This window comes from Ochotona princeps, chromosome 8 (genome assembly GCF_030435755.1).
Source record: "Ochotona princeps isolate mOchPri1 chromosome 8, mOchPri1.hap1, whole genome shotgun sequence".
In the NCBI taxonomy this organism is placed as follows: domain Eukaryota; kingdom Metazoa; phylum Chordata; class Mammalia; order Lagomorpha; family Ochotonidae; genus Ochotona; species Ochotona princeps.
The window spans coordinates 9,109,823-9,134,381 of NC_080839.1; the positions used below are offsets into that span (position 1 = coordinate 9,109,823).

General features: G+C 51.5%; 1 protein-coding gene across 2 annotated transcripts; it reads left to right on the forward strand.

Annotated features, from left to right (window-relative positions):
• Positions 1-1,675: 1,675 nt before the first annotated feature.
• CHST10 (carbohydrate sulfotransferase 10) lies at positions 1,676-23,206 on the forward strand. 2 transcript variants are annotated; one of them, XM_058667511.1, is made up of 7 exons: positions 1,679-1,763; positions 7,038-7,154; positions 9,050-9,182; positions 13,730-13,821; positions 16,788-17,022; positions 18,950-19,055; positions 21,236-23,205. In XM_058667511.1, exons 3-7 carry the CDS (start codon positions 9,083-9,085, stop codon positions 21,771-21,773), a joined length of 1,071 nt encoding a protein of 356 aa, XP_058523494.1. In that variant the 5' UTR covers positions 1,679-1,763; positions 7,038-7,154; positions 9,050-9,082; the 3' UTR covers positions 21,774-23,205. The 2 variants fall into 2 exon arrangements, with proteins under 2 accessions (XP_004594267.1, XP_058523494.1); XM_004594210.2 differs by lacking the exon at positions 7,038-7,154 and having other exon boundaries at positions 1,676-1,763; positions 21,236-23,206.
• Positions 23,207-24,559: the final 1,353 nt, after the last annotated feature.

Genomic DNA, 24,559 nt, shown 5'->3' on the forward strand with positions numbered 1-24,559 from the left:
CTCCGGGTGGGATTCTCAGCTAGCGTCTTTGTCCTTAATTATGCAATAAGGCAACATCCTGCTGCGGGATGCCGTGGTCGGCGGGATTCCTGCTGCTTGGGCGCTCGGTCATTTACTTCTGGCCATTTGGACCGGGAATTTGCATTTGTCATTGGGAGTGGAAAGGGAAGGCAAAGGTTCCATTTGGGTCCGAGGAACGCTCCGAGACGAGGGTGATGGGTTAGGGGACATCTGGGGCGAAGGAGCCTGTGCCACCTTCCCCCAAGTGCGGGATGGGCGGGAAGGGCAGGAAATACTAGACCCCAGGCGGACGAGGCTGCAGAGCGCCAGAGCCGCCCCCTCCCACCCCCATTTTGCACGGTTGAGGGGCCTGTCAGAAGTTGGAGGTTGAGGCATAAATTTTCTGCGCTTCCTGGCTCGTGGAGACGGAGCTGGTTTTGCAGACGTTGTCATCCTTGTTTTTCCAAGTCGGCTGCTGCAGGCGGGACGAGGGCTGGGCTGCATGGAAAGCTCGGCAGCCAGGTTCTGGTGAGCTAAGTATAAAGGCTTTCTCTGTCTGGGGCTTGGGGCCATCCTTCTGGGTACTTGGAACTGCCGGCCCGAGAACGGCACAGACAGCCTTGAAATTGGACGGCTCCGTTTTCAGCTCCAGCTCGCTGACCCTCAGCCACCTACTTACTACTGTACCCTTTTCAATGACGGATTCTTTTTAAGACAGGAAAGAGGGAGATGGTAATTAGGGCATAGCCCATCTTGGCTCAGAATTGGAATCCCACCATTTTTCCTGTGGACTCTGAGTAATAGAATCTCCAAAAAATACCTGAGAGAAGAGTCTTGCCTTCCTCACGTGAAAATCAGTGGAGTGCTTGCAGGAAGCTAAACAAAGGAAAGAATTAGGGAGCCTTCTGGGCAGGTGTGCATTTGTGTTCAGATGCTCTTCCATGTTGGAGTGGGGGGCGGGCCAGACCTGGGAATAGCAGAGAGGTGAACCTTACAGCTTGCAGAAACCAGGTCTGCTGCTGCTGCTTTTTTGTTTTGTTTTAAATGCATCCAGATCTGGAACAATCTGGATGCACATATGATAGCATGAAGCGGCAGTTGTGCAGCCTGCGTAGCATGAACTGACCTGTAATGCTAACACGGGAGGGAGGGGGGGTTGGAAATACCTGCTAGGCTGTGCTGTCGTGTCCCGGGCAGCTTGGCGTGTTCTGTGGTCAGTCAGCTGCACGTTTGCTCTCTGAAGTCTGTGATCTCTCTATTTCATGAGTTTGGCTTGTTGCTGGGTGTTTACTCATTTGGTGACATTTGTCCAGACTTTGCCAGTTGCTGTACCTTCAAGGGATGCAGACCACTGGGGACGGGTTGCATTGGAAGCCCATAAAGACTCTTATGGGAGGCCTTTGCCTGGTATGAAAAGTAGGAAAGAATTACAAGAGCAATTTGCTGCAAATGCATTTCTTCAGTTCCATGGAAGTCTTTCAGGCTGTTGCTACATTTACACAACTCCTTGATTTACTAAGAAATCTACCTTGGAGAGACTTGCTATGCAAACTATAATTGGGTAACGAGATTGGTCAGCTATTTGCCAAGTATAAACCAAGGGTGTGTGAAGCAAGCTGATCTTATAACTTTTGATGATGCTTTATTGCCTTTTTTTCTCTATTGTCCTATACAGCAACAAGTGAAACCAAGAAAATCCAGAGTAACACAGTAAGGCAATGTGACCCCAGACCTCTGAAGGTACAAAAAGGAGAACTCGCCAGGTATTTGAAATCCAGGCCATTCAATGATCTTACTGCCTCCTTTGTTGCTTGTGTCATAAAAGAGATTTCAGGGAATCCAAAACTCTAGAAATAGGAGTCGGCATCCACGTAGAGCTGTTTCCTTCAATTTCATTATAGGAGCACACCCTCAGGCAGGATTAGGTGAGGTGGTGCCTGCGGAGGCCCTGCCTGGCAGTGAGCCTGTGCAGGTGTTTTCTGTATGCTGTGTTTACTCCCTGAGACTGCCTTAACCACTGGTGTCTTCCTCACTGCACAGAGGTGGGAGGGTTTGCATTCTGCTAGCTAAGCATGAGCAGTCGTTCGGAGGCTGTATATTACAGAGACAGTAGCAGAGACGACAGAGGACATATCTGAGGAGCTATGCAGGAAGGACACTGTCACTTCTCGAATTATGGGATCCACACCATGGTCTTTTTCTGGGAGTAGGGAGAAAGAGCGAGAGAGAGAGAGAGCGAGCTGTGTCCCCTGTTAAATGAATAAGTAACTTCTGGAAAAAGGCTTTGAAAGTGAGTATGATGGACGTGTGGACTGCAGGACTTCCCAAAACGTTTAGGAACAAGTGATGTGCATCTGCAGAGTGGGGCGTGGCTGGTGGGAGAATCACTTTATGAGTCTAACAGCGTATTGCTTTTGATGAATGTTACCGGCAGCTGAACAACATGAATTTCCCAGCTTCTTAGTGGAGAGAAGAGATTTGCATCAAAAGATGGTACCAGTACTCCCCATTGTTCATTGCAAGCGTGTCTCCTGTATGCTGCTTTTATTTGAGGGTGGGAATGGGCTGGTGGCATGATTCAGGAGTCTTCAGGTTTGATTATGTCCTTGTTTCCTGAACCCTCCTTTCCCCATAATTAACTCCTCAGTTCTCCCTTGCTGGTTTTCAAAAGAGCCCAGCCCTCTGGCTTGCTGTCTGATCCCTACATGTTGATATGGGGAAACGTGCTTCATGCAGCGACTGGGGGAAACTCTGAGGATGGATGTGGCCCTGCTGGGATCTGGGTGTGGAGGCCTCTGGTCACGGTGTGTACCATGACTAGCGGGGCTACAGGCGCGTGGGACTTGGCACACCACAGGCTACAGGGGCTGCTCTGCCAGTCATCTCGGCTCCTGGAACAGAGAGAAGGTGATTACAGCAAGTGTCAGGCTTTGTAAAGGCCATTGTCACCTGGCTGTAGGGAGAGCTGTGACCTTCAGCTGCACCCTAGAGATAGGACCATTAACATCAGGCCCCTGGCAGAGAGAACCTTGGTGCTGCCATTTGGGACAGCAGGCAAACTGCGTGGGAACTTCCATGTTCAAGAACAAGGTTTAGTCCTTAAAAAGCTGGACTTGCCATACCATCTTGTTAAAAAAAAAAAAAACGGGGAGGTGGCAGAGGATCATGGCTTTTTCCCCTGAGGTCAAACAAGCCCTCCTACAGAGTCCAGATGCCCATAGCTGGTAGGCTCACAGGGTGAAATGGGCGCTGTAGAGAAGGGGCTAGGGTCTGATGAAACCCCTGGAAGTTGTTTATCCAGAACACATGTTGTTCAGGGCATCCGTAGACTCTCACTGACCACGTACGTTTTTGCTGCCAGTTTTCCGTCTTAAATTAGAAGGAGGCCATGGTAGGAGATGGCCGTTGTGCTGGCTGCCCGGGCTTTACGTCTAAACGGGGTTCTAGGGAGTCCCACCAGCACGAAAATATGCAGCTGCCAGAGCCTGTGCACCTCGAGTTTATGTGGTTGTGGTGGGGTGTTCTCAGAGCCCAGAGCATTGCTCTGTTGTCCCAAAGCTCCCAGATGATCATGGTGAACAGCCAGGGCTCAGAACCACAGCCCTGGGTATAAGGTGAGACATGCCTTTAGATTCACAGGATGGGCAGCCTCAAAGCAGTCCCACCTCTGTGAGCAGGACGCACTGCTCTGCAGGCCTTGCCCAAGCCCCACAGATCCCAAGACTGAGAAGGGGGCGAGGGTCTTTGTACCGGTGCTCTGGGTTTATGTGTGGCCCTTGGAATACTCCCTCTTCGGAGTGGGCATTGGAACAGCACTGAAGCCTGCACTTGGGGATCCCTTGTCATCCAGGCCGGTTGCACTTTCAAACGCAGCTTCCTGTTAGTAATACACCCTGGGAAACAGGTTTTTTAAGTCCTTGGGTCTACAGGGCCCAGGTGGAAGACTGGGTCTGAGTTCCTAGGCTCATGTCTTTGGTCTGGGCCAGGCCCAGCTATCACTCAAGAAGGGGGCCAGTGGATGGGAGGTCTTTCTTGATCTCTGTGCCTTTGAAATAAATAAGAAATTTAACAACAATATTCCCTGTTCCCCGAATGAAAATGACCTGAGACTGAGCAGGACATCTGCTCTTTGCATCTTTAATAATGCTGCCATACAAGTTGTCGGAAAACTTAGATCACAGTGTCCCCCCTCTGTGTAAAATGCTCTTGTGGGTTTCCAGGGCTTGCAGGGCAAAGACTTAAGTTCTACTAAGAAGTCCCAAGCTGTCTGGGCTGCACGTACTGTCACCTTGCCCTAGAATTGCCCGCAAGGCCCTCCTAGGCTAGTTGGGGACCTGCTTCCCTGGCCCAGGACCTTCCTCTCCTTAGCCACCCATCCATACTGCTCCTGGCCACTCCACCTGGTCCCCTCTGCTGCGTTTATGGCTCAACAGTGGCATGTTCCTTTCATTCCCACCATTTCTGAAGGATTAGGATTCTTTGATTCATGTGGGTCTCCTGTTATAGACTGTATGCCTGTAAGGGACAGAAACTGTGTGTGTGTGTGTGTGTGTGTGTGTGAGAGAGAGAGAGAGAGAGAGAGAGAGAAATAGAGACAGATTTGGCGTTGTTCCTACGTCCCTATGTCTGCAGCACTTAACGTACTGGATGAGTGAGTATACCTGATCACTGTGCACTTGATTGAGGAATACTTTTCCAGTTCTTTTGTTCTGACTTACATGTAAGTAGACACCTGCTTGTGTTTGAAGGTCATGCGTTGTAAACCGTAGAGGTCATTGCCACTCTCTGGATAGCAGCAGCTTTTGGTTCATTCACCTAAGACCCGACCTGGAGAACAAGTTCCATATATCTGAATTTTTCGCCAGGTTACCTTGACCGTTTTCCACTCTAATTTGAATTTTCTCACCATAGACAAAGGGAGGAGATGCTTAACTGTTACTTCTGCTGTAGTGTTTCCCTGCAAGCCTTGGGCAGCCTCTCCTGCCCTCCCCACCCTTTACCTGGGTGGGGAGTGGGGACCAGTTGCTGCTGCTGTGGGATATGCTGGCTGAGGCTGAGAAACTGCAGCCTCCACCTGGGAGGGCTGGGAGAGAGTTTCCAGCAAGTCCAACCAAACCGGGCAAGTGGAGGGACAGGTGTTACAAATGTTTGTGACTCAGCCGTCCCTTGGTGTCCATGGGGAAATTGTGCCAGAATCCAGGGACACTCAAGTCTCATGTAAAACAACCTGGTGTTCATAGGGAACCTGGGTGCATCGCCTCCCACATGCCGTAAAGCCTCTTGGATTCCTTGTAGTGCCTCATGCTGTGCTATGGTAGCAGTTGTTACGTTGTATCCTTTAGGGAATACAGAAAGGCGGCTGGAGCTGGTCAGTACAGTCTTGCAATTCTTCGGAGTATATTTTAAGATCAATAAGTGAACCTCCAGACAGGGAATGGTGACTGTGTTATTTTCTGTATATCACATTTTAATTTATTTTCAAAATTAAGTAAGAGCTAACAAAGGCAATGCTATATTTACTGAATATTCAAATACTGATTTTGTCAACTCACTGCAGTGTTTGTCAGCTAGTGATGTATCTGCCATCCTTTCCCACACTTTATAAAATGCTAAACTGTTGTTAGCTGTAGAAGGACAGAAAAAGGTAACCTGCAGAAATAAAAACACTAGGGTCCATGTGTGTGGGTAGCATTTTCCGTATTTCACCAGGTTTTATGATAGAAAGCATACATATTGCAAGAAGTTTTTAAATATATTTATTTTTTTATTTGAAAGGCAGAATTACAGAAGGAGAGACAGAGAGAGAGAGAGAGATCTTCCACCCACTGGCTCACTTCCCAAATGTCTGCAGTGGTTGAAGCTGGGCTAGTTCAAAGCTAGGCGCATGGTATTTCGTCCAGGTCCCCCATGTGGGTGCAGGAGCCCAGGGACTTGGGCCACGTGCTGCTGCTTTCCCAGGCCTTTAGCAGGGGCCTACATCAGAAGTGGAGCAGTCAGGACATAGACTGGCACCCATATGGGATGCTATTTTGCAGACAGGACTAGCTGGCTATGCCACAGCATTATATATATGTATGTCTCTGTTGGCATGTGTACATGGCCACATATAGTCACACACAATACTGTGTTGAAACTTGCCTTTTTTGTTTACTGCTGCATTTCTGCATTGTGAGATCTGTACTGTTGCCTTACATTTCAGTTTAGCATTTTATTTGAAATTTAAAAAGGTGATCTCTGAGGACTCTAACATGATTTCTAACTCCCTGATCCTTGTAATTGGAAATGGCATTCAGAGGCATGCGTGTGCTGTGCATTATAAAATACAGCCTTATTTTCAAGTAATACTGAAATCCCAGTAGCTTTTGGTTATTTCCTAATCTCCAGTGATGGATATTAACTATGTAGCCTCTCTTGTGTGGAGTATGGAGAAATATTTTGAGGCTATAAGGGTACTTTCAAAAGTTTGAAAACCTTTCTGAAGTCCCTTCTGGCCGTCCAGCGTTTTCCTTGATGACGTCATTCAGCAGGTAATGACTGACAGCTCCTGTGTGCCAGGTGCCGCCCCGGCCTTGGCGTACGGATCATCACCTGCTCGTATTCTGCAGGGGAAGCAGTGAACAGTAAGCATGTTCAGGCTGAACTAGGCCAGTGTAGGGCAGCGGCCGAGGTCAAGGGTTGGGGATCTGTCCCCCAACAGGATGTGGGGTCATGGACAGGCGACACCTGTGCTCCAGGCACTGGGAGAGGCGTGCGGCTGATGCTGTTGTCCGTTCTCCAGAGAGCAGTCGGCAGGCGCTAGTGGGGTACAAATGAAGGCTTCCAGATCCACAGCCCTCCCCCCGGAAGCGCCAGTGTGTGTGTGTCGTGGGGACTTCCCCAAGGGCTGGAGGCCACAGGCAATCTGTGAAGGGGTCATGCACCTCGCACCTCATAGACGGCCCTTCTCCCATCCCTGTGCAGTGGCCTGGCTGGGAGAGGGGCACTCTAGATGTCTTAGTTGAGTTCACAGTGGTCACATTGCACGTTGAAATTTTCAGGAAATTAAATTCCCATCCTGAAGAATGTGTTGGGTGATAAATTGTGAGTTCTGTGGTTGTTGAGGAGGCATCTGACAGACTGCCCAGAGAGCTTACAACACCCCAGTAGCTGTGCAGGTAGATGCTTTGCCCTCACAGATGAGAACACTAGGGGCCCCCAACTGGGGGGAGGGGAGGAGCAGAGGTGTTCACAGGCCCCTTCCTGCTGGGGAGCAGCTGCGGGCTTCCCATGAGAATGCAGGGCAGGCAGAGGCCTGTGGCTCTCCCTTTTCACCTGGCTTCCTGTTGGGCACTGCAGGTGCTCTTCGTTTGCTGGTCCAACTCTGTTCAGCATCTCCCTGCTTCACCTCAAGGTGAGCCCAGCGAATGGGCTCTAATTAGACCATACTGGAAAGTATCTAAAACCCTCTAGAGAGCTGCCCCCGATCCTACTTAGAGAGACTTAGATTAAACCAGAAGGTCATTATGATGCCGAGGGGCTCGTCGGCTTCGGCTCCTGCTTCCAGCCAAGCAAGTGCACGTCCTTACACCCACATTGCCTCATTCAATCCCTGAGGCCAACTGGGGGAGGAGGCCCTGCCCTCAGAGACGGCACCCTGAGACTTAGAACTGACAGAGATTTGCTGCATCCCAGGGCTTGCAAGCCACACAGCAGGGTTTGAACCAAGACCAGGCCTCTGCAGCTGGTCCTGAGGTCCCCGTGAAGGCGTGGCGGGGCAGAAGGAGGCAGCAGGATGGCTGGTTTCAGGCAGAGAGAGGAGAGTTTGGCGTATCTCTTGTGGGCACTGTTGGGAGATCAACTGCAGGACAAGCGACTGAATTTACATTTCAGAAAAAAAAAACAGATTTTATAACAGAAACATGTCCCATGCAACATTTGTGATATGCTCATAGGGAAAAAATTATTTCTTATTTACCTGAGATTTTCTTCTTGTTTGATCTGACAACTATCCTGAGGGACCCAGGAAAACACACTAGTGGGCCTCCTGCTGACCATCTGCTTCCAGGACCCCCTCTCCCCACCTCCATGATGTCAGCCCAGCCCAGACAGGAGTCAGGAGACAGATCTGTGCAGTCACCTCTCAACCCAGGCTGCAGGAACAAAGATGTTATCCTCTCGTTGCTGCCACCTCCATTAGAGTGATGTGTGTAGGGCTCAATAATGTAATCAGACCCTTGAGTTTATTAAATAGAAACTTTCAGGGGTTGGTATTGCAGCAAAATAGGTTAGGCTGCCACTTGTCATGCCAGCATCCCATATGGGTGCCCGTTTGTGAGTCTCAGCGACTCTGCTTCAATCCAGCTCCCTGCCAGTGCACCTGGGAGAGCAGCAGATGACCCAAGTATTGGGGCCCCTGCCACTGACATGAGAGATTAGTTGGAATTCTGGGTTTCTGGCTTCAGGCCAGCCCATAACCAGGGCCGTTAGGACCGTTTGAGGAAGGAACCAGCAGATGGAGGATACTGTCCTTTCCCCTCTGCCCCGCAACATCGCCCATTGAGTATGAACTTTTAAAAGCCAAGTCAACCAACAGTTGATATTTGCACAAGGACATTTATAAAATTTGTTGAGAAATGAAATTAAAAGATAAGTTGGGGATGAGCACTTGGCTTAACATGTAGACCCCAGTCGGGGTGCTGGCATCCTTGTCCCGGTGCCTGGGCCCGAGAGCCCCCTTTGCTCCTGCTGCTGGCTGCCTGCCAGTGCAGACACTGGGAGGCAGAACTGGCTCAAGCAGTGGGTTTCCTGTCGTCTCCCAGGGAGACCTGGATTGAATACCTGGCTCCCAGCTTCGGCTTCACCTAGCCGCAGCTGTTGCAATCATCTGGGGAGGATGCTGGTGGATAGGCGCCCTCTCAATTAAAATAAAAGGAAAGCTTTCCTGATACACAAGTATTCTGAGGCTGTCTGTATTCCTACCTGTGCTGTTACTGAAATCACCTGTCTTGTTAGTTGCTTTTTGCCTCGCTGACTTCCTTGCGCACATCAGGGCATCTCTCCTGTTTTCCAGGAAGATCCGTGGAAAGGGCTGACGTTGGACAACATGCACCAGCAGTGGCTTCTATTGGCTGCTTGCTTTTGGGTGATCTTCATGTTCATGGTGGCCAGCAAGTTCATCACCTTGACCTTTAAAGACCCCGATGGTAGGTAGCACATTGTTCCTCGATGCATGCTGGGATGGCTGCTCTCCCAGGAGGGCCACCGGTTCTGTGTGGCCTCCAAAACCTGCAAGTCACAGAACTGAGTGAGGGGAGGAGGGAATGGGACTGAGGGTTCTTCCGCTGGAGGGCAGTTGAGGCAACCCCTGAAGGGGCTACACAGGGGAGCCCCAGGAGACCAGGTGGCTTCCAGGAGAGGGGCCTTCATAGCTGCAGATCCTTCCCGGCTGGGAGCTGGGGCCTTGGGTGAGTACTGCAGGGCTCTGTGGCTCATGGCCCTCCTGCCACTGGTGGCACTTAGGAGACATCGGCTGGAAGTGCATGGACACTCCTGGCACCCCCAGCAACCTCCCCAGGGGCTCCTGACACACAGTAGAGAGCTCCAGTGTGATCCCAGCTGAGCTGAGGGAGGCCCATGCCACACACCTTCCTGCCTTGTGTGGAAGAGTAGGGTGGGGCACAGGTTGCAGGCACATCAGGGGTGCCCTGCAGTGAGCCTCAGGTGGTGACTCACCCTGGAGGAGTGCTGGGATGGCGACGAAGGGCTTATCTTCACTGAGGAGAAAGACTGCAGTCTGCACAACACGGGGCAGGGGAGTGGCGTTATACCTGCTTACTCCCAGATGCATCACAGAGCACCACAGTGCACCCAGCGGACAGGGGTCTTGTGAGAAGAGCAGGTTGCATCTGGTGTGGCCGGAATTTGAGATGATGATCACGGCACATGGATTGGGCCATTTCTGCAGTGGCTTCAGCATAGTCCCCTGCCCCAGGGGACTGGCCATCCCCTCATTGCGCCCCCAACACCTCCCATGGCTGGAGCCCAGGTAAATTAGGGCCTTGAGAAGGAGGCCTGGTTGAGAACCTGAAATGCTGCACAGAGCTGGTAGCAAGAACAAGACTGCAAGCAGACCTTGCTGAGTGTCCCCTCCAGGGAAAAGGGGAGGTAGGCGTGAAACGGCAGGTCACCAGGTTTTGTCGTGGACCGATTGGCTTCAGAAGTGGGAGGGTGATTGTGGCGAGGTTTCCGTCAGCGGGAATTACATGAGCTGTATGTGGAGGAATAGCCTTTGGAGAACAACTCATTTCTCAGCTCAGGCCTCAGTGGTGTCTCGTATGTGAGGCATCGGCACAATTCGTGGTGGGAACTTTCCAGCAAAGGGCAGAAGCTGAGAGGGTTTTCTGAAGGAGCGCAAGAATAAAGGGGACTGGAAGGGAATAGCTGTGAGGAAAGGCAGACGGTTCAAGGATCTTCAGCCTGGGGGAGGGAACTGCCATCACACATAGTTCTGCTAACTGGACACGGCCGGGGCGAACACGGCCAGCTCCCTGCATCCCCCAAGCTCACAGCCACCACCCACGCCCGGACTCATTCAGGAAAAGGGATTTTGGCAGTCCTGAACATGTGTGGAGTTTTTTTTGTTTTTGTTTGTGTGTTTACCTTTTCATTATTCTCTGAACCCTATGGTGTAATAGTCCATTACACGGCATGTGCATGTTCATCCTGAGTTTTCTGGAGGCGACTTATGGTAGAAGGGCTGATGGGCGTGGCTTATGTGCAGATACCACACCCTTGTACACGAGAGACCTGAGCAGCCACAGATTTTGCATCCCCAGAGGAGGTGGGGGCATCCTGGATACTGAATTGTGACAATGTGAAAGTGGTGGGAGGCAGTTCTTCTGACCACCAGGCTTTGTGGCCATGGGCACCCCTTCTGATTGTTCAGAGCCTGTGCACGGCTGGCCCTGGTGAGGATGCCTTAACCCCACAGCATCAGTGGCCTTGGAGAGTGAGAGATTGGACACTGGACGAGGTCTGTGAGAAGCTGGGACATGATGACAGCTTCCAGAAAAGCCAGGCAGTCCATGACCTGGTACCTTTAGACATTTTGCACCAGGTCATTAGCATAACAATTCCTGTGACAGAACTAAGCCAAGACATTAGGATGCTACCTGAGTACACCTGGAGGGTGAAACTCCTCCTCGTGGATGCTGCAGCTTGCTCTGACAGGCAGCAGAGATGAGCACCCAACACGTAATTTTCTGCGAACCAATGGAAAAGGAGACCCAGACCTGCACTGTGCGGCCAGTTTCGTCTGAATGTAATTGAGTCAGGAAGGGGGCGAGTTGCAATACCAGGAAGTGTTAAGGTTATGAAGTTGTCGAAGCCAGCGGAGATGGCTAGTGGGCACATGCCTGGTGGCAGGGGAATGTCCCCATCCCTGAAACCCAGTCTGTGCCACCCTCTGAGCATGCCGTGAAATAGGTTGTATCTCAGAGCTGGTTAGGATTCAAGATTCCCCATCTGAAAGGTGATTAAGGAAGGTGAGGCTTCTCAATGTTAAGATGCTGGGGGAGGCTGACCCCAAGGCCTTTTCCGGTTTCCCCTGAACGCCATTCACGGTATCCATTGTCTCAGTACTAGGGGTGGGGGGTGGGCACAGGTCTCGCACACAGTGCTGGTCAGGGCTGCACTCTGCCTCAGACAGGAAAAAGGATCCCAGGTTTGCATGGGATCCAGAAAGCTGTTCAGCAGAGAGATTGTATAGGGATCCAAGAGCTCTACAGGCAGAGGGTAGGGAGGACACAGCATGCTGGGAGGAGGCCATTGTGATGCTGACCAGCCGGGCTGCTCAGCTAAGCCTACTCTTCCCAGAGAAGTGGGTTTTGTTTTAGAAAGAGAAATGAAATATGCCTTTTGTATAATGGGGTGAGGGGTTCTGTGCACATATACTTTGATTTGATATCTGCTCCTCCTGGGTATATAATAGGCTCTGTGAAATTTTAGCAGTCAGCCTTTTGTTGTTTCTCTAGAGAGCTGGAGGTGCTCAGCAAAGCTGCCTCCCAGGTCTGTTACTGTAAACAGCTATGTGGGACCAGCACTGTGGGAGGCTGCTGCAGCGTGATCCTGACACCCATGGCTTTTTGGACTGAGGTGGAAATGCCAGTCTGGCTTCCAATGGACTCTGTTTTAAATCGAGCTTCCCTTTTCCAGAGCGTGGTGGTATCATATGCACTTCTAAGAAGTAACACCAAGCGTTCCTGTGCTCTCCTGACCCAGTGTCCCCTGGGTGACACTGCAGAATCACGAGGCAGGTGCACTGCAGGATGCTGGCCCTGATCCAGTCAACACAGGACATCTCCACCATCAAAGGCACCAGCTGTCCCCTTGGCACTCACGAATGTTGTCACTTCAAGACCTTTATGTTTTTAGCACATGACCTTTTAGGATTGGCTTGTTCTGTACTTATCCCGGGAGATCCATGTGCTGTGGGGCTAGCACAGATGATCTACTCGCCTTGATGGCTGTGTTGTATTCCATGGGATGGACGTGCCAGTGTCTGTTGACCATTCACCTGGAGCAGGGCACCCAGGCTGTTGGCAGTTGGGGGCTATTATGTAGGAAGCTCCTAGGGGGAAAAAAATTCACAGATTTGTGCATGGATGTAAGTGTTCATGTTTGTGGCTCCCATGTCTGGGGGTGTGGTTGCCAGAGTCTATGGCAGTGCCATGCTTGGATTCTGGAGAAATTTCCAAATGTTTTCCAGAGTCTCTGTGGCTTTACCTTAGCATCAGCAGCATCTGAGCCATCGGGTGGCTCCACACTGCTAACTGTGGCTGTTAGGATGGGTGCACAGTAATATTTCACTCTGTGTGTGTTCAAGGTTTTTGTGGTTAATTATTTAAAGAAGGCATGACAGAAAGGGAGAGCCAAAGAAAGAAGTCTTCTATCTATTGGTCAATTCCCTTAATAGCCACAGTAGCCACGACTAGACTGGGCCAAGGCCAGCAGCCTGGAACTCCATCCAGGTCTCTATATTGCTTTCCCAGGCCCATTAGCAGAGGGCTAAGTCAAACAGGGCAGCTGGGACTGGAACCAGCACTGTTACTGATTCCTGGCATTGCAAGCGATGGCTTACTTCACAGAGCTGCAACTCTGGCCCCTCTCATTGTGCTGTTAATTTGCTCTGGTTTCGTGGCTGATGATGGGGAAGTCCCTTTTGTGTATTCACCGACCATTCTAAGATCCTCTTTGCAGGAGAGGCTGCCATGTCTTGCCTGTGTTCTGACTGGCTTCCTGGGCGTTCTCATTTGAATTCTGAGGGCTCTTGGTGTCAGCTGCCGGGGCTTCTTCTGGGTGTGTAAATACTTCCTCCCAATCTGTAGCTTATGTTTTTCTCCTCTCCAAAGAGGCTTCGCAGACAAGTCAACTTGATAATTCAGTTTATCAGTGCTTCCGAAGATCTGATGAAGTTTCCTGTTTTCCATTTGTGTCTGTGGTCCCCTCTGAGTCTGTGCATCAGTCAGGTGTAAGGTTTTAGAGAAATGCTCATTGTGTTTGGCCTCGAAATGTCCAGCCAGCCCATAACCCATTTGTGGCAGTAACTTGTCCCCACCGCCTGAGTTGCTGCTGCGCTTGTGTCAGAGCTGGTCAGTGTTTCTGGGTGCGTCCACTCCGGGTCCTCTGTTCCCGTCACCCTTCCATGGCCTGTTCTCTCTCAGAGAGACACTTCAACCTCTCGGTCCTGCAGGGTACAGCGCCAAGCAGGAGTTCCTGTTCCTGACGACCGTGCCGGAAGTGGGGAAGCTGCCAGAAGAGAAGCACTTGACTGAGGAATTAAAGGTGGGCACCTGTTGGGCAACCCTGCCTACTGACAAGGAAACAGTCTTCCTCGGTGAGCCTCCTGTGGCGACCCCCATCACGTGGGAGCAGCCACACCCCTCCTCAGTACACATACATACACACTTACCTGCAGTGGCTTCAACATGCAGGTGGAGTGAGCATCCCTGAGCCTGAAACCTGAGGTGGTCCTAAATCCAAAATTTCTGATACACTGTAAGTATAAAATTCCACACCGTGAGGCTTTGTTCCATGCACAAAATTAATCAAGGTATTGTATACCAGAGCGGGCATTTGACCTGGTCGTAAAGACACCCTTGTACCTGAGTTGATGACCTGGCTGTAGCTTCCTGTCAAGGCATGTTCTGCAAGGCAACAGGAATGGCTCCTGACACCCACCTAGGAGATCTGGCTCAGGCTCGGCTCTTACAAGCATTTGGGAAGTGAACCAACGATGCTGGCTCTGTCTCTTAAAAATATAAACAAATCTCCGCATATGTTTTTCGGTAAGAGAGGAGAGCAAGTTCCGTGGCTCTCCTTTTGTGCGTCCTGGCTTTAAACGTTTAAGTGGAAAACAGTAGAAAAAACTATCATTAAATTGACATTCTGTATTTTCCAAGAGAAAAAAAAAAAAAAAGAAAAAGGTGCTGTTTCATTAACATAGAAGGGCAGTTTTTTCCCCATTGTATTTAATGCTTGAGTTCAAAGAAAAGCAGAATTTCAGAATTTTGAAGTGATGGAAAATTTTCTGCATTTTTTTAAAATTTTCGTTTGAGAGAAAGGTCCCATCTACTGATTTCTTCCCCAGATACCCTCAAAGGTCAGTGCCAGGAGCGCCATCCAGGTTTCCCATGAGGAACCAGTGCCTTCCAGAGTCTTCACTGATGGGAAGCCGGAGTGAGGAGCTGGTGTTGAACCCCAGCGCTCCAGGATGGGGCACAGGCACCACACCTACCCATTGCCCCCTTTCGTGCAGTTTCTAAAGAGAACGTGCTTATGCACGTGATCGGTGACCGGGGTTAGGCTGGGAGTCTTGAAAAGTCAGAGCAGGTTGACAGGAAGACTGAGACACACTCTTGGGACATGAGCAAGCGAGAGTTGGTGGCCAAGTGCCCGGTGATGTTCCCCAAGGTCCTGAGGAAGGGTGGAGGGTGAGGGCAGCAGGACTGGGCTGAAGGTGGGGTGGAGGCCAGGCTCTGGAGGATCTGCCCTCACCTCCTCCACATCAGGAAGTAGCCTTTAAAATCCCCAATACAGCCTTCCTCCACCAGGGGACCACAAGGGTTCTTGCAAGTCCACGAAGGGAGAACAGGGAGCCTGACCGCAGGATGGCAACCTCTGTCAGCCCAGCATTTCCCAGCATCGTGTTCTAGTATGTTCTAGAAGTCTGTGTCTTCCATTTTGTAGCAGACCCATTCGTTGGGAGGTCAGGATGTTGGGGTTGGTCCATAAACACATCATCGGTAAGCCTAGTACCTATAGAAAACATATTTGACAAAGAGCACAGCTCTTGATGTTTGGCACTGTTTCAATGCTTTTTAGGAAATCTTGCCCGAGTGTCTGGATTCAAGTCCTGGTTTGCTCCCAGCTTCAGCTTCCTGATGCCGAGCCTGGGAAGCAGCAGGTGATGGCTCAAGCAGCTGAGTTCTGCTGTGTACATAGAAGACCTCGACGCACTTCTAGGCTCCTGGCTTAGGTCTGGTCCAGCCCCAGCTGTTGCAGGCAATTAGGGAAGACACCAGTAGATGGGGGCTCTTTCCCCTCCCCCATCAGTCTTACCTCTGCCGTTTAAATAAATAAGAAGGTGTCAGGGCATTTTAGTCCATGTGGCAGATTCACCTTGGAGGAATCGTCTGCTTTGGGGAGTTCTCTGTAGCTTGAAGGGAAAAAACAGAAGTAGCAGCAGAAATGAAAAGGCTGAGAAACAGGACCCCAGCAGGAGGTGTGGAGGGAAACCTTCAGAGGTGCCTGAAGTTTGTCATGTCTGGGCAGACACCACCACCATGACCCCCGAGGGTCCCCTGGCTCGCCCTCCGCTCCATGCACATGTGTGGAGCTAGTGTGCACAACCACGGGCATGCACAGTGCCATACATTGCTGCTCCACTGAGGCTTCCCCAGGTGTGTTGGTCAGCTTGAGATCGAGTGGCCCCAGCTGTTGGTAGTGGCAGACTGTGTGCAGAGGGGGCAAGGAAGTACTTGGCTTATGTCATCACGCCCCATTCTCTGCTAAATTACCTTCCAAAGGCACTCAGTGACCTCAAGGCCTCCTCCTGGTAGCATAATTAGGTCAAATATGAATATAAGACTGTAGGGTTTAGCTGCATGAGTTTGGGAGCCAAGACCTGTTCAAATCCTAACACCAGGTATCTGTACAGACCTCTACAGCCACCTCCAGGTACAGTCAGGACTCAGCGAGAAGTTGTAGAAGCAAAGATGCCACCCCCCAGCAGGGGAGTTGTATTTTGAGCATTAACCAAGGGCTTCTTGTGCTTCCCTATTCTCTGTGGGTCTCAAGCCAACCAGAGGAACTTGAGCTTTTTTTATTGTGTGTTTTTTCTGGAGAACATTTTTTATTTATCTTTGAAAGAGCGTGATAGAGAGGGAGAGAAAGGGATGTGGCACCTCTGATTCACGCCCCAAATGGCCACAGTGACCAGCAGTGAGGAACTCCATCTGCGTCTCCCAAATGCCTAAGCATTTGGGCCATCATCTACAGCTTTCCCAGGCGCCTTGGCAGGGGGCTGGATCTGAAACAGAGCAGCTAGGGCTCAGTTTGGTGCTCCAATATGGGATGGTGGTGTTGCAAGCATCGGTTTAAACTGGGCCTCAACAGGTGCCCTCCCCCACTTTTTTTCTTTTAAGGGAGAGCAAAGGGACCCTGGGTGGTGGCAAAGCAAAGGCCAGCAGGGGCAGCTCCTGTTCAGGGTCGGTCCCATCTCCTGCTCATGGGTCCCTTGTCCTTCGCAGCCAACTGGGAACATGCTTGCGGCTGGCCGGCACGTTCAGCCCCTGGTCCACCTGCAGCGCCTGGAGCTCATCAGAAACACGTGCAGGGACGAGGCGCTGAGGAACCTCTCGCACACGGCCGTCTCCAAGTTCGTCCTGGACCGCATATTTGTCTGCGACAAGCACAAGATCCTCTTCTGCCAGACCCCCAAAGTGGGCAACACCCAGTGGAAGAAAGTGTTGATTGTTCTCAATGGTGGGTGGGGCCCGTGAGCACCTGTCTGGGATGGCAGAGCTCTGCCTGGGGGAGGCTCTCAGTGTCCACTTGGGCAGGGGAAGGGGATGAAAGGGTTCCAAGGAGGGGGTTCTCCCAAAAGGGCTGGTGATGACTTTCACGGTTCTCTGTGGCATGCATGCCTGCTCAGTGCTGTTCTTTGTGAGTTGGGTTCAGGCTGGCTTATTCAGACTTTCATTCTAGCCAAGGTTAAGGTCTCCTAGGTTTCCATGGCGGAATCTCCGACTCAGGCAGCTGGCCCCTGTCCCAGCCCTCAGCCCTTTGCTTACTGTCTCTGGACCGGCCTCCTACCAAGGCACCTCCTGTGCAGTGAGCAAGGTCCTTGCTGGGGAGGGGAGCCCTGGCACACAGGCCCGTGCTGCAGTTACATATTCTTTACCACTTGGGTGGGAAGAAGCTGTACCCTACTTGATGCTTGGTGTCTGTACTCAGAGGATTGTGCTTGCTGCAGGATAGCTGAGGTTTGCGCAGGAGAAAACTGGCTGCTGGACAGGTGATGTCTTCCAGTACACTTTCAGTTACTTGCTGTTCTGTTAGACACCCCTGTGTCCTTGCTTCAGTTCCAGTTGGTCTTCGTCAATCCAAGAGAATGGTAGACTCCATCTGTTAAATTCAGGTCCTAAAGTGACATTATTCCAAGCAGTAACAGTGGCACTCCCAGGTCCAGAAGAGGCTTGGAGATGCTATGGGCACTCCTAGGGCTGCTCTCAGCATCTCTTGTCCCTGTGGCCACCAGTGGACCTCATCACAGGCTGGGGGAGGGAGAGAAAATGTTCAGGCTCATGCTCGGGTGTGTGCATAGTGTGTTCTGGTAGTGTGCTGGGTTTTTGGAATCAGAACAAGGTTACAAATCAATTTGACAACAACAGAAATATGTACGTGGAGGCTCCCAAGTGAGGAACATTACCAAATGGGTGGTGCCAACACCCAAGGGCAGGGTGAAGAGAGGACCAAGGCTTGCTGGGCCACATCCTGCAGGTGCACATGGTCCCGTGTCTGTTTTTAGCTGGCTAAGGACAGGTGCAGGTCAAGGCAGCTGGTTCTTCTGTCCACCTGTGCTTGTCTCACTGTTCTGTCATCCACAGCCATCCATGGTCCACAGCACAGAAACTCTGGACAAGGGCTTAAGCATGTGAGGGGAGGAATGAATAAGACGAGGCTGTGGCCGCTACTTGGATGGTACCCGCCTGGACCCTGAGCTTAACATAATCGCAGGATTAGCATGCAGTCAGATGCTAAGGTTGCAGAGGCTTAGCTAAAACATCCTCAGCGAAACGTGATTTCCGTTTGAGAAAAGGATGAAAACCCCGCCCATTCGCTAGGCCCACGTTCCATTCAGCTGCTTGTCATGGTTCCCGTGACCGAGGTCAGACTCTGACATCAAACACCTTTGCCATTTGTCAAGCTGGGTGCTTGCTAGGTTCCCCAAGGACCCGTATGGTGCAAATGGTGTAATGCTAAAGCACTCAGCCTGGGGCTGCCACGAGGATCTTCACAGTGGTGTTGACAGAAGTTGCACTGGGTTCCCCATTGCTGTTGCTCTGGATTCACTGGGATCAGAGATTGTGCTGGTGTGCAGCCCAGTTGAGGTGCACCGCCGACAGTTGGCATTGTCCATATACCAGCCCTGTTCCGCCCCCCTTGCTCCCTGTTGTCATCTTTCCTCTAGCTGGCCCCTGTCCTAGCAAGGGCTCTCCTTTACGCTGTCTTCCTGGCCACAGCAGCAATTGCAGTTCAGGGGCCTAAGCTTGGGTGGTGGGTGTGGACCTGTGGTGTGCACTTTGGGGAGCACGGGGGCTGGGCTGGGTGGTCGCTGGGCACCTTGTCTCAGGGAGCACACCAGGGAGGCCAAATCTGCTTTCTCTCTTGCTTCACCACTGCTGACCAGGAGCCTTCCCTTCCATTGATGAGATCCCTGAGAACGTGGTTCACGACCATGAGAAGAACGGCCTGCCACGCCTCTCCTCCTTCAGCGATGCGGAAATCCAGAAGCGGTAAGAGCCACTCCTTGGGGCAGAGAAGCGGCATTCCAGAAGCCCTCCAAGATGTTCTATAGCCCCCTGGCTCCGGTCTCTGCTGCCTCTTGTCCCACTTGGCTCCAAGGACCATTAGGGTTGGTTTATGTTGATGACCACTGTGGTATTGATTCAGTACATTCTCCCTTCTCCTTTTTCCTCCTTTCTTCTCTCACTCCTCCTCCTCCTTTTTTTTTCCTTAAGATTTACTTATTTATGTGAAAGGCAGACTGACAGGGAAACTTCATCTGCGTGTTCACTCCGCAAATGGCTGCCGCAGCCAGTGCTTGGCCAGGCCAGCGTACAGAAGAAGCCTGGATCACTGTCGGCGTCTCCCACAGAAGTGGCAGGGACGAAGTATTCGGGCCACCACCCTCTGCTTCCCAGGCGTCTTAGCATGGATGGGACTGGATGCGAAGCTGAGAGGCTGGATGTGGCATGCAGGCATCATGAACAGTGGCTTAACCCACTGCACCAGACCACTGCAGCCAGCATGTGGGCATTCTCTAGTCATCATGAGTGTTTTGGGTCATGTCCCTTTCTTCCCTTTACATGGATTTTGACAACAGTTAGGTAGTCTTTAGCACAGAAGTGAGTGCCAGTCTGCTGGGCTTTAGCTTTGTTCCGGTGGACAGATTGCTCACTGTGTATACTCTTTTCTTAAAGAAGGGAACGTGGGTTGCAAGGATACCCTTCTGAGTGTTTCACACTCTCCCCAGACCCTGTGCTTGCTGTTTGGGGAGCTGCCCAAACAGTGGTGGTACACGGTGTACTCTGCACCGGCAGGGCAGGGTGACAGGCCTCCCTGATGGCACTCATGGAGCCCCTGGCCAGTAGAGGAGCCAGGCAGGGGTCCCATAGGGCCCCATGTAAAGGAGTGGGCCTACAGGAGCAGTGAACTCCGCCAGGCCCTCCTCTGCCATGCAGACACTTGCCTTTCCTTGCCTTCAACACTGCTCAGTTCAGTCTTCTCACCAAGCACAAACCCCAGTCAGAAATGCTTCTGGTTTGGAATTGTTATTTCCTGATCCACAGGGCTTTGGGGAGTTCCAGAAAAGCATGCAGAATAATCCGTGGCCCTTAGTAGCACGCTGTCAGGACAGTATCATGGGCATCATTCTGGTCACTGCTGTCGCTACTCATAGCCTTCCTGCCAGACCCCTGCTCTGCTGCAGCCCCTACCGACAGCCCAGCCAGGCCAGCTCCTGCCAGCTGGTGCCTGGAGCCTCACCCTACCTTGCCTCTTGGTTCTCACCACTACCATTTTTCCTTCCCCTAGCAATTGCAAAGTATATTTTTAAAAATAATTCTTTTTTAAAGAAATTACATTTCTTTGAAATGCAAAGTGACAGGGAGAAATGGAGGAGAAAAAGGTCTTACATCCCCTAACTCACTGTTCTAATGCCCACAATAGCCAGTACTGGGCCGGGCAAAGGCCCAAGCACTCAGGCTGCTGCGTCTGCTGCCTTGCCCAGCACAGCAGCAAGGAGCCGGACATGAAGCAGAACAGCGGGGACTTGAGCTAGCACTCTGATAGGGGTGCCAACATCATAGGCTGCAGCTTAACCCACTGTACCGTAGTGCCAGCCCCAAAGACAGATCCTTAAGGTAACTCTCTTCGGCTTCATTTACTTCTGACTTGCAGTTCCTACTCCTACAGTTGTCTGCCTAAAAATACAACTTTTTATCATTCTTGGAAGGTTAGTTACTCAGGTGAAGTATACAGATGAAGCAGCTGCCTTCATGGTGACAAGGCAAGTCCCATGGCCATGGACAGTTGAGATATCCCAGCTGTGCTTGCTCATCTGCAGAGTGGGTCGTTAATACTTCAATACACAGAATCTTGGAGAGGATTGGCAGGATGCTCAGTGCACTGGCCTTGGGGCTGGGCCGTGGGGAGGGCTGGACCGTGGGGAGGGCTGGACCCAGGGGAGGGCGGGGCCAGGGGAAGGCAGGGCCAGTGGGGGTGGGGGGAAGGCCAGGCCTGGAGAATGCTGGGCCAGCAGGGGAGGGCCAGGCCTGGAGAATGCTGGGCCAGCAGGGGAGGGCCAGGCCGGGGGAGGACTGGGCCAGCAGGTGAAGCAGCTGCTACAATCCTTTTTTTCCCCCTCCCCTCTCAGGCTCGGAGTCAGACTGATCTCTCTCTCTTTCCCTCTTAGACTTAAAACATACTTCAAGTTTTTTATTGTCAGAGACCCCTTTGAAAGACTCATATCTGCCTTTAAGGATAAATTTGTCCACAATCCACGATTCGAACCTTGGTACAGGCACGAGATTGCCCCTGGCATCATCAGAAAGTACCGGAAGAACCGGACAGAGACCCGGGGCATCCAGTTCGAAGATTTCGTACGCTACCTGGGCGATCCAAACCACAGGTGGCTGGACCTCCAGTTCGGGGACCGCATCATTCACTGGGTGACCTACGTGGAGCTGTGCGCACCCTGCGAGATAAAGTACAGCGTGGTGGGGCACCATGAGACCCTGGAGGAGGATGCGCCATACATCCTGAAAGAGGCTGGCATCGACCACCTGGTGTCCTACCCCACCATCCCCCCGGGCATCACCGCCTATAACAGGACCAAGGTGGAGCACTACTTCCTGGGCATCGGCAAGCGCGACATCCGGCGCTTGTATGCACGTTTTGAAGGGGACTTCAAGCTCTTTGGGTATCAGAAACCAGAGTTTCTGCTCAACTAATGTGTGGGACTTGGGGGCTCAGATAGCTTCTTGAGGCCAGGGGCTGCTAGCAGGCTGGGTAGCCGAATGCAGAAATCACCCTTCCCACACTATAGCCAGGCCTGGTCCCGTGAGCGCCCTGGCAGACAATGGACACTCGGCCCTTGCCCTTGCCACTTGGTTTGGACATAAGGTATGCTGAGGACCCACAGCACCCCTGCCAGTGTCATCGGGATGCTACCAGACCCCGCTGTCCTTGGAAGGGAGGGAAACTAAATGCTTACACTCTGAGAGACCCAGCAGGAGGGAACATGGCCCGATGGCAGGCAGTGTGTGGCCTGGCTCTCCAGGACCTTGCACATCATCAGTGGATTTCAGAGGATGGTGCAGGAGCCAAGGGTCAGCAGGCCCAGCAGAGATGAAGGCAGGCTTTAGTCTGCCTCTGGAAACGGCACCTCTGGCTGGCATGCTGGCGGTGCTGTTGGCTTGAGGCTCTGGGAGACTGTCCCTGTGACATTGAGCGACAGGCAGAGGGCAGTTTCCAGCCAACCACTGGCTTAACAGCAGGATGTGACTTCAGAAAGCGAGGGGCAGTGAAGGTACCTTCCAGCTGGGAAGGGGAACATGTTCGGGAACTGCCAGAGTTGCCAGGCCCTGGCGCTCAGGACACTGTGCATTTGGGCAGCGTTTCGCCCATCCTGTCTGCACACCTTGACTTTCCCCACTCTAGGGGGAGGGAGCAGACCTGCGCCCATCTCCATGGGCCTTCCCTGCAACCAGGGATGAGCAGAGACAATTTATGCCCCCATCCCACAACTCAGTGCCATTCACCCATCTCATTGTCCCGTCATCTCAGCAAAATGTTCGCTACCAGACCTATTTCTGAAAATGCCACTCTGTGGGACTCAACAGCCAGAAGTTGGGTCATCAGGTTCACCAGCAATAAAATCCTGGGCGCAAAAAAGGCTCCAGCAGTGTGTCTCCCAAGCACCAACATAGGCCACAGCAGCCAGTGTGTGTGATGCCAGAGGCCATGGGAGGCTGATGGGCATGGCTGCCCAGAGATGAGCCCTGGTGCTCACGTCTGCCCACTTGCCCAGCATTTCTTAAAGGCAGCCTCAGCTTTTCCTCCCTTCCAACAGCTTGCTGACTTTGTCAGTGTGAAAGTGAAATAAAAGTAGGAATTTGTGCCAAACTTACATGTGGTATGGTCCCAGGAGAAGGTGCCTGTAAGCCTCAGTGTCCCATCTCCAAACCTTCATCCAAGGCCCTTGATGGACTGAAACATTCAGGCTGCCCAGACCACAGGAGGGATCCAGGCTCAGCCTCCAACCAAGGATGTGAGTTATTTTTCTATAAAGTGGTTAGTAGTCTCGGCAATACCATTAGAGACCTAAGAGTTGACAGTCATGACCTCTCCTGGTTGAAAAGTAGCAGTGTGACTGACGTGTGGATTTCTGGCCTTGAAGTCAGTCCTAATTAAAATAATGTTTGCTCTCAGACATCGAATATTGACTTCTTGGGTGTTGGTTTTAAATCATTTTCCTAATATTTTTGCCAAAAAAAAAAAGCTTGCTACTCAAAGTACCACCTGCACGTCTTGTCTTGTCCACATCAAGGTCACGTCCACTGGCCCTGGTGAGCAGCATCTCCAGGTGGTACAGCACCTTCCTCCACTGAGGGCTTCTGAGTTGCCAAAATCTGTTCCTCCTTGGCCTGAAAGTAGGCGAGCTCCCCTTCTGGTGGTGTGTCTGCCACTACAGCCCATTTCTGAAGCTGGGTTATGCTGAGAGCATTGGTGGGTGAGGTCTGTGGGCCATGCCCTCACAAGTCTCCGTGTGCCCTGGTTGGTCAGCCACACTCTGGGTGGGTTTCTTTCATCGGAACAGGCCATTCACTCTTATATTGTCGTATGGACAACCCGAGATAGGCCCATGTTTTACTGTGCAGAAGATGTTGGCACCACATATGAGTACCAGTCCATGTCCTAACTGGCTGATTTGTGATCCAGCTCTGTGCTAATGGCCTGGGAAAGCAGCACAGGATGGGCCAAGTGCACAGTGCTTCCTGCTGCCTTAGACTTGGTAGCTTTTTCTGCAGCTTTGGAGCACCTGCCGCACTCTGCTTCTCTTGCCCCTGCTGGCAGAATCCTGTTGGACAGACTCCAAACAAGGCTATCCTTTATCATGATTGACAAACCAGACATAAAATCCTGAAGCCAGTAAGTAAGCTCAGTAGCTGTGATGTGCAGTTATCAGAATGTATTGTGACTTTGGGGGATAGGGTCTTTTTTTATTTTTATTGGAAAGTCAGATATACAGAGAGGAAGATCTGTCCACTGATGCAACGGCCGGAGCTGAGTCCATCCAAGGGCAGAAGTCAGGAATGTCTTCTGGGTCTTCCACATGGGTGCAGGGTCCAAAGCTTTGGGCCATTCACTGCTTTCCCAGGCCAAAAGCAGGGAGCTGGATGGGAAGCAGGGCCGCCAGGACACGAACCAGTACCCATATGGGATCTTGATGCATGCAAGGCAAGGACTTTAGCTGCTAGGCTACTGCACCATGCCCAAAAATCAATTTCTTTTGATACGAATTCTCATACATAAAGTTGAAGTCCATACATAGTTTTTTCTTTTTTTTTTTTTAAAGATTTATTGATTTTTAATGGAAGGGCAGATATGTAGAAAGAAAAAGAGACAGAGAGTTCTGTCCGATGAGTCACTCCCCCAAGTGAGTGCAATGGCCAGAGCTGAGCTGATCCAAAGCCAGGAGCCAGGAGCCTCCTCCAGGTCTCCTACACGGGTGCAG

Bases quoted from the DNA above. Each gene is read 5' to 3' on its own strand.
- CHST10 (XM_004594210.2), top strand. From the start codon at position 9,083: ATGCACCAGCAGTGGCTTCTATTGGCTGCTTGCTTTTGGGTGATCTTC. The intron at 9,183-13,729 runs GTAGGTAGCACA...TCGGTCCTGCAG, and splicing joins GACCTTTAAAGACCCCGATG to GGTACAGCGCCAAGCAGGAG. The intron at 13,822-16,787 runs GTGGGCACCTGT...TGTCCTTCGCAG, and splicing joins ACTTGACTGAGGAATTAAAG to CCAACTGGGAACATGCTTGC.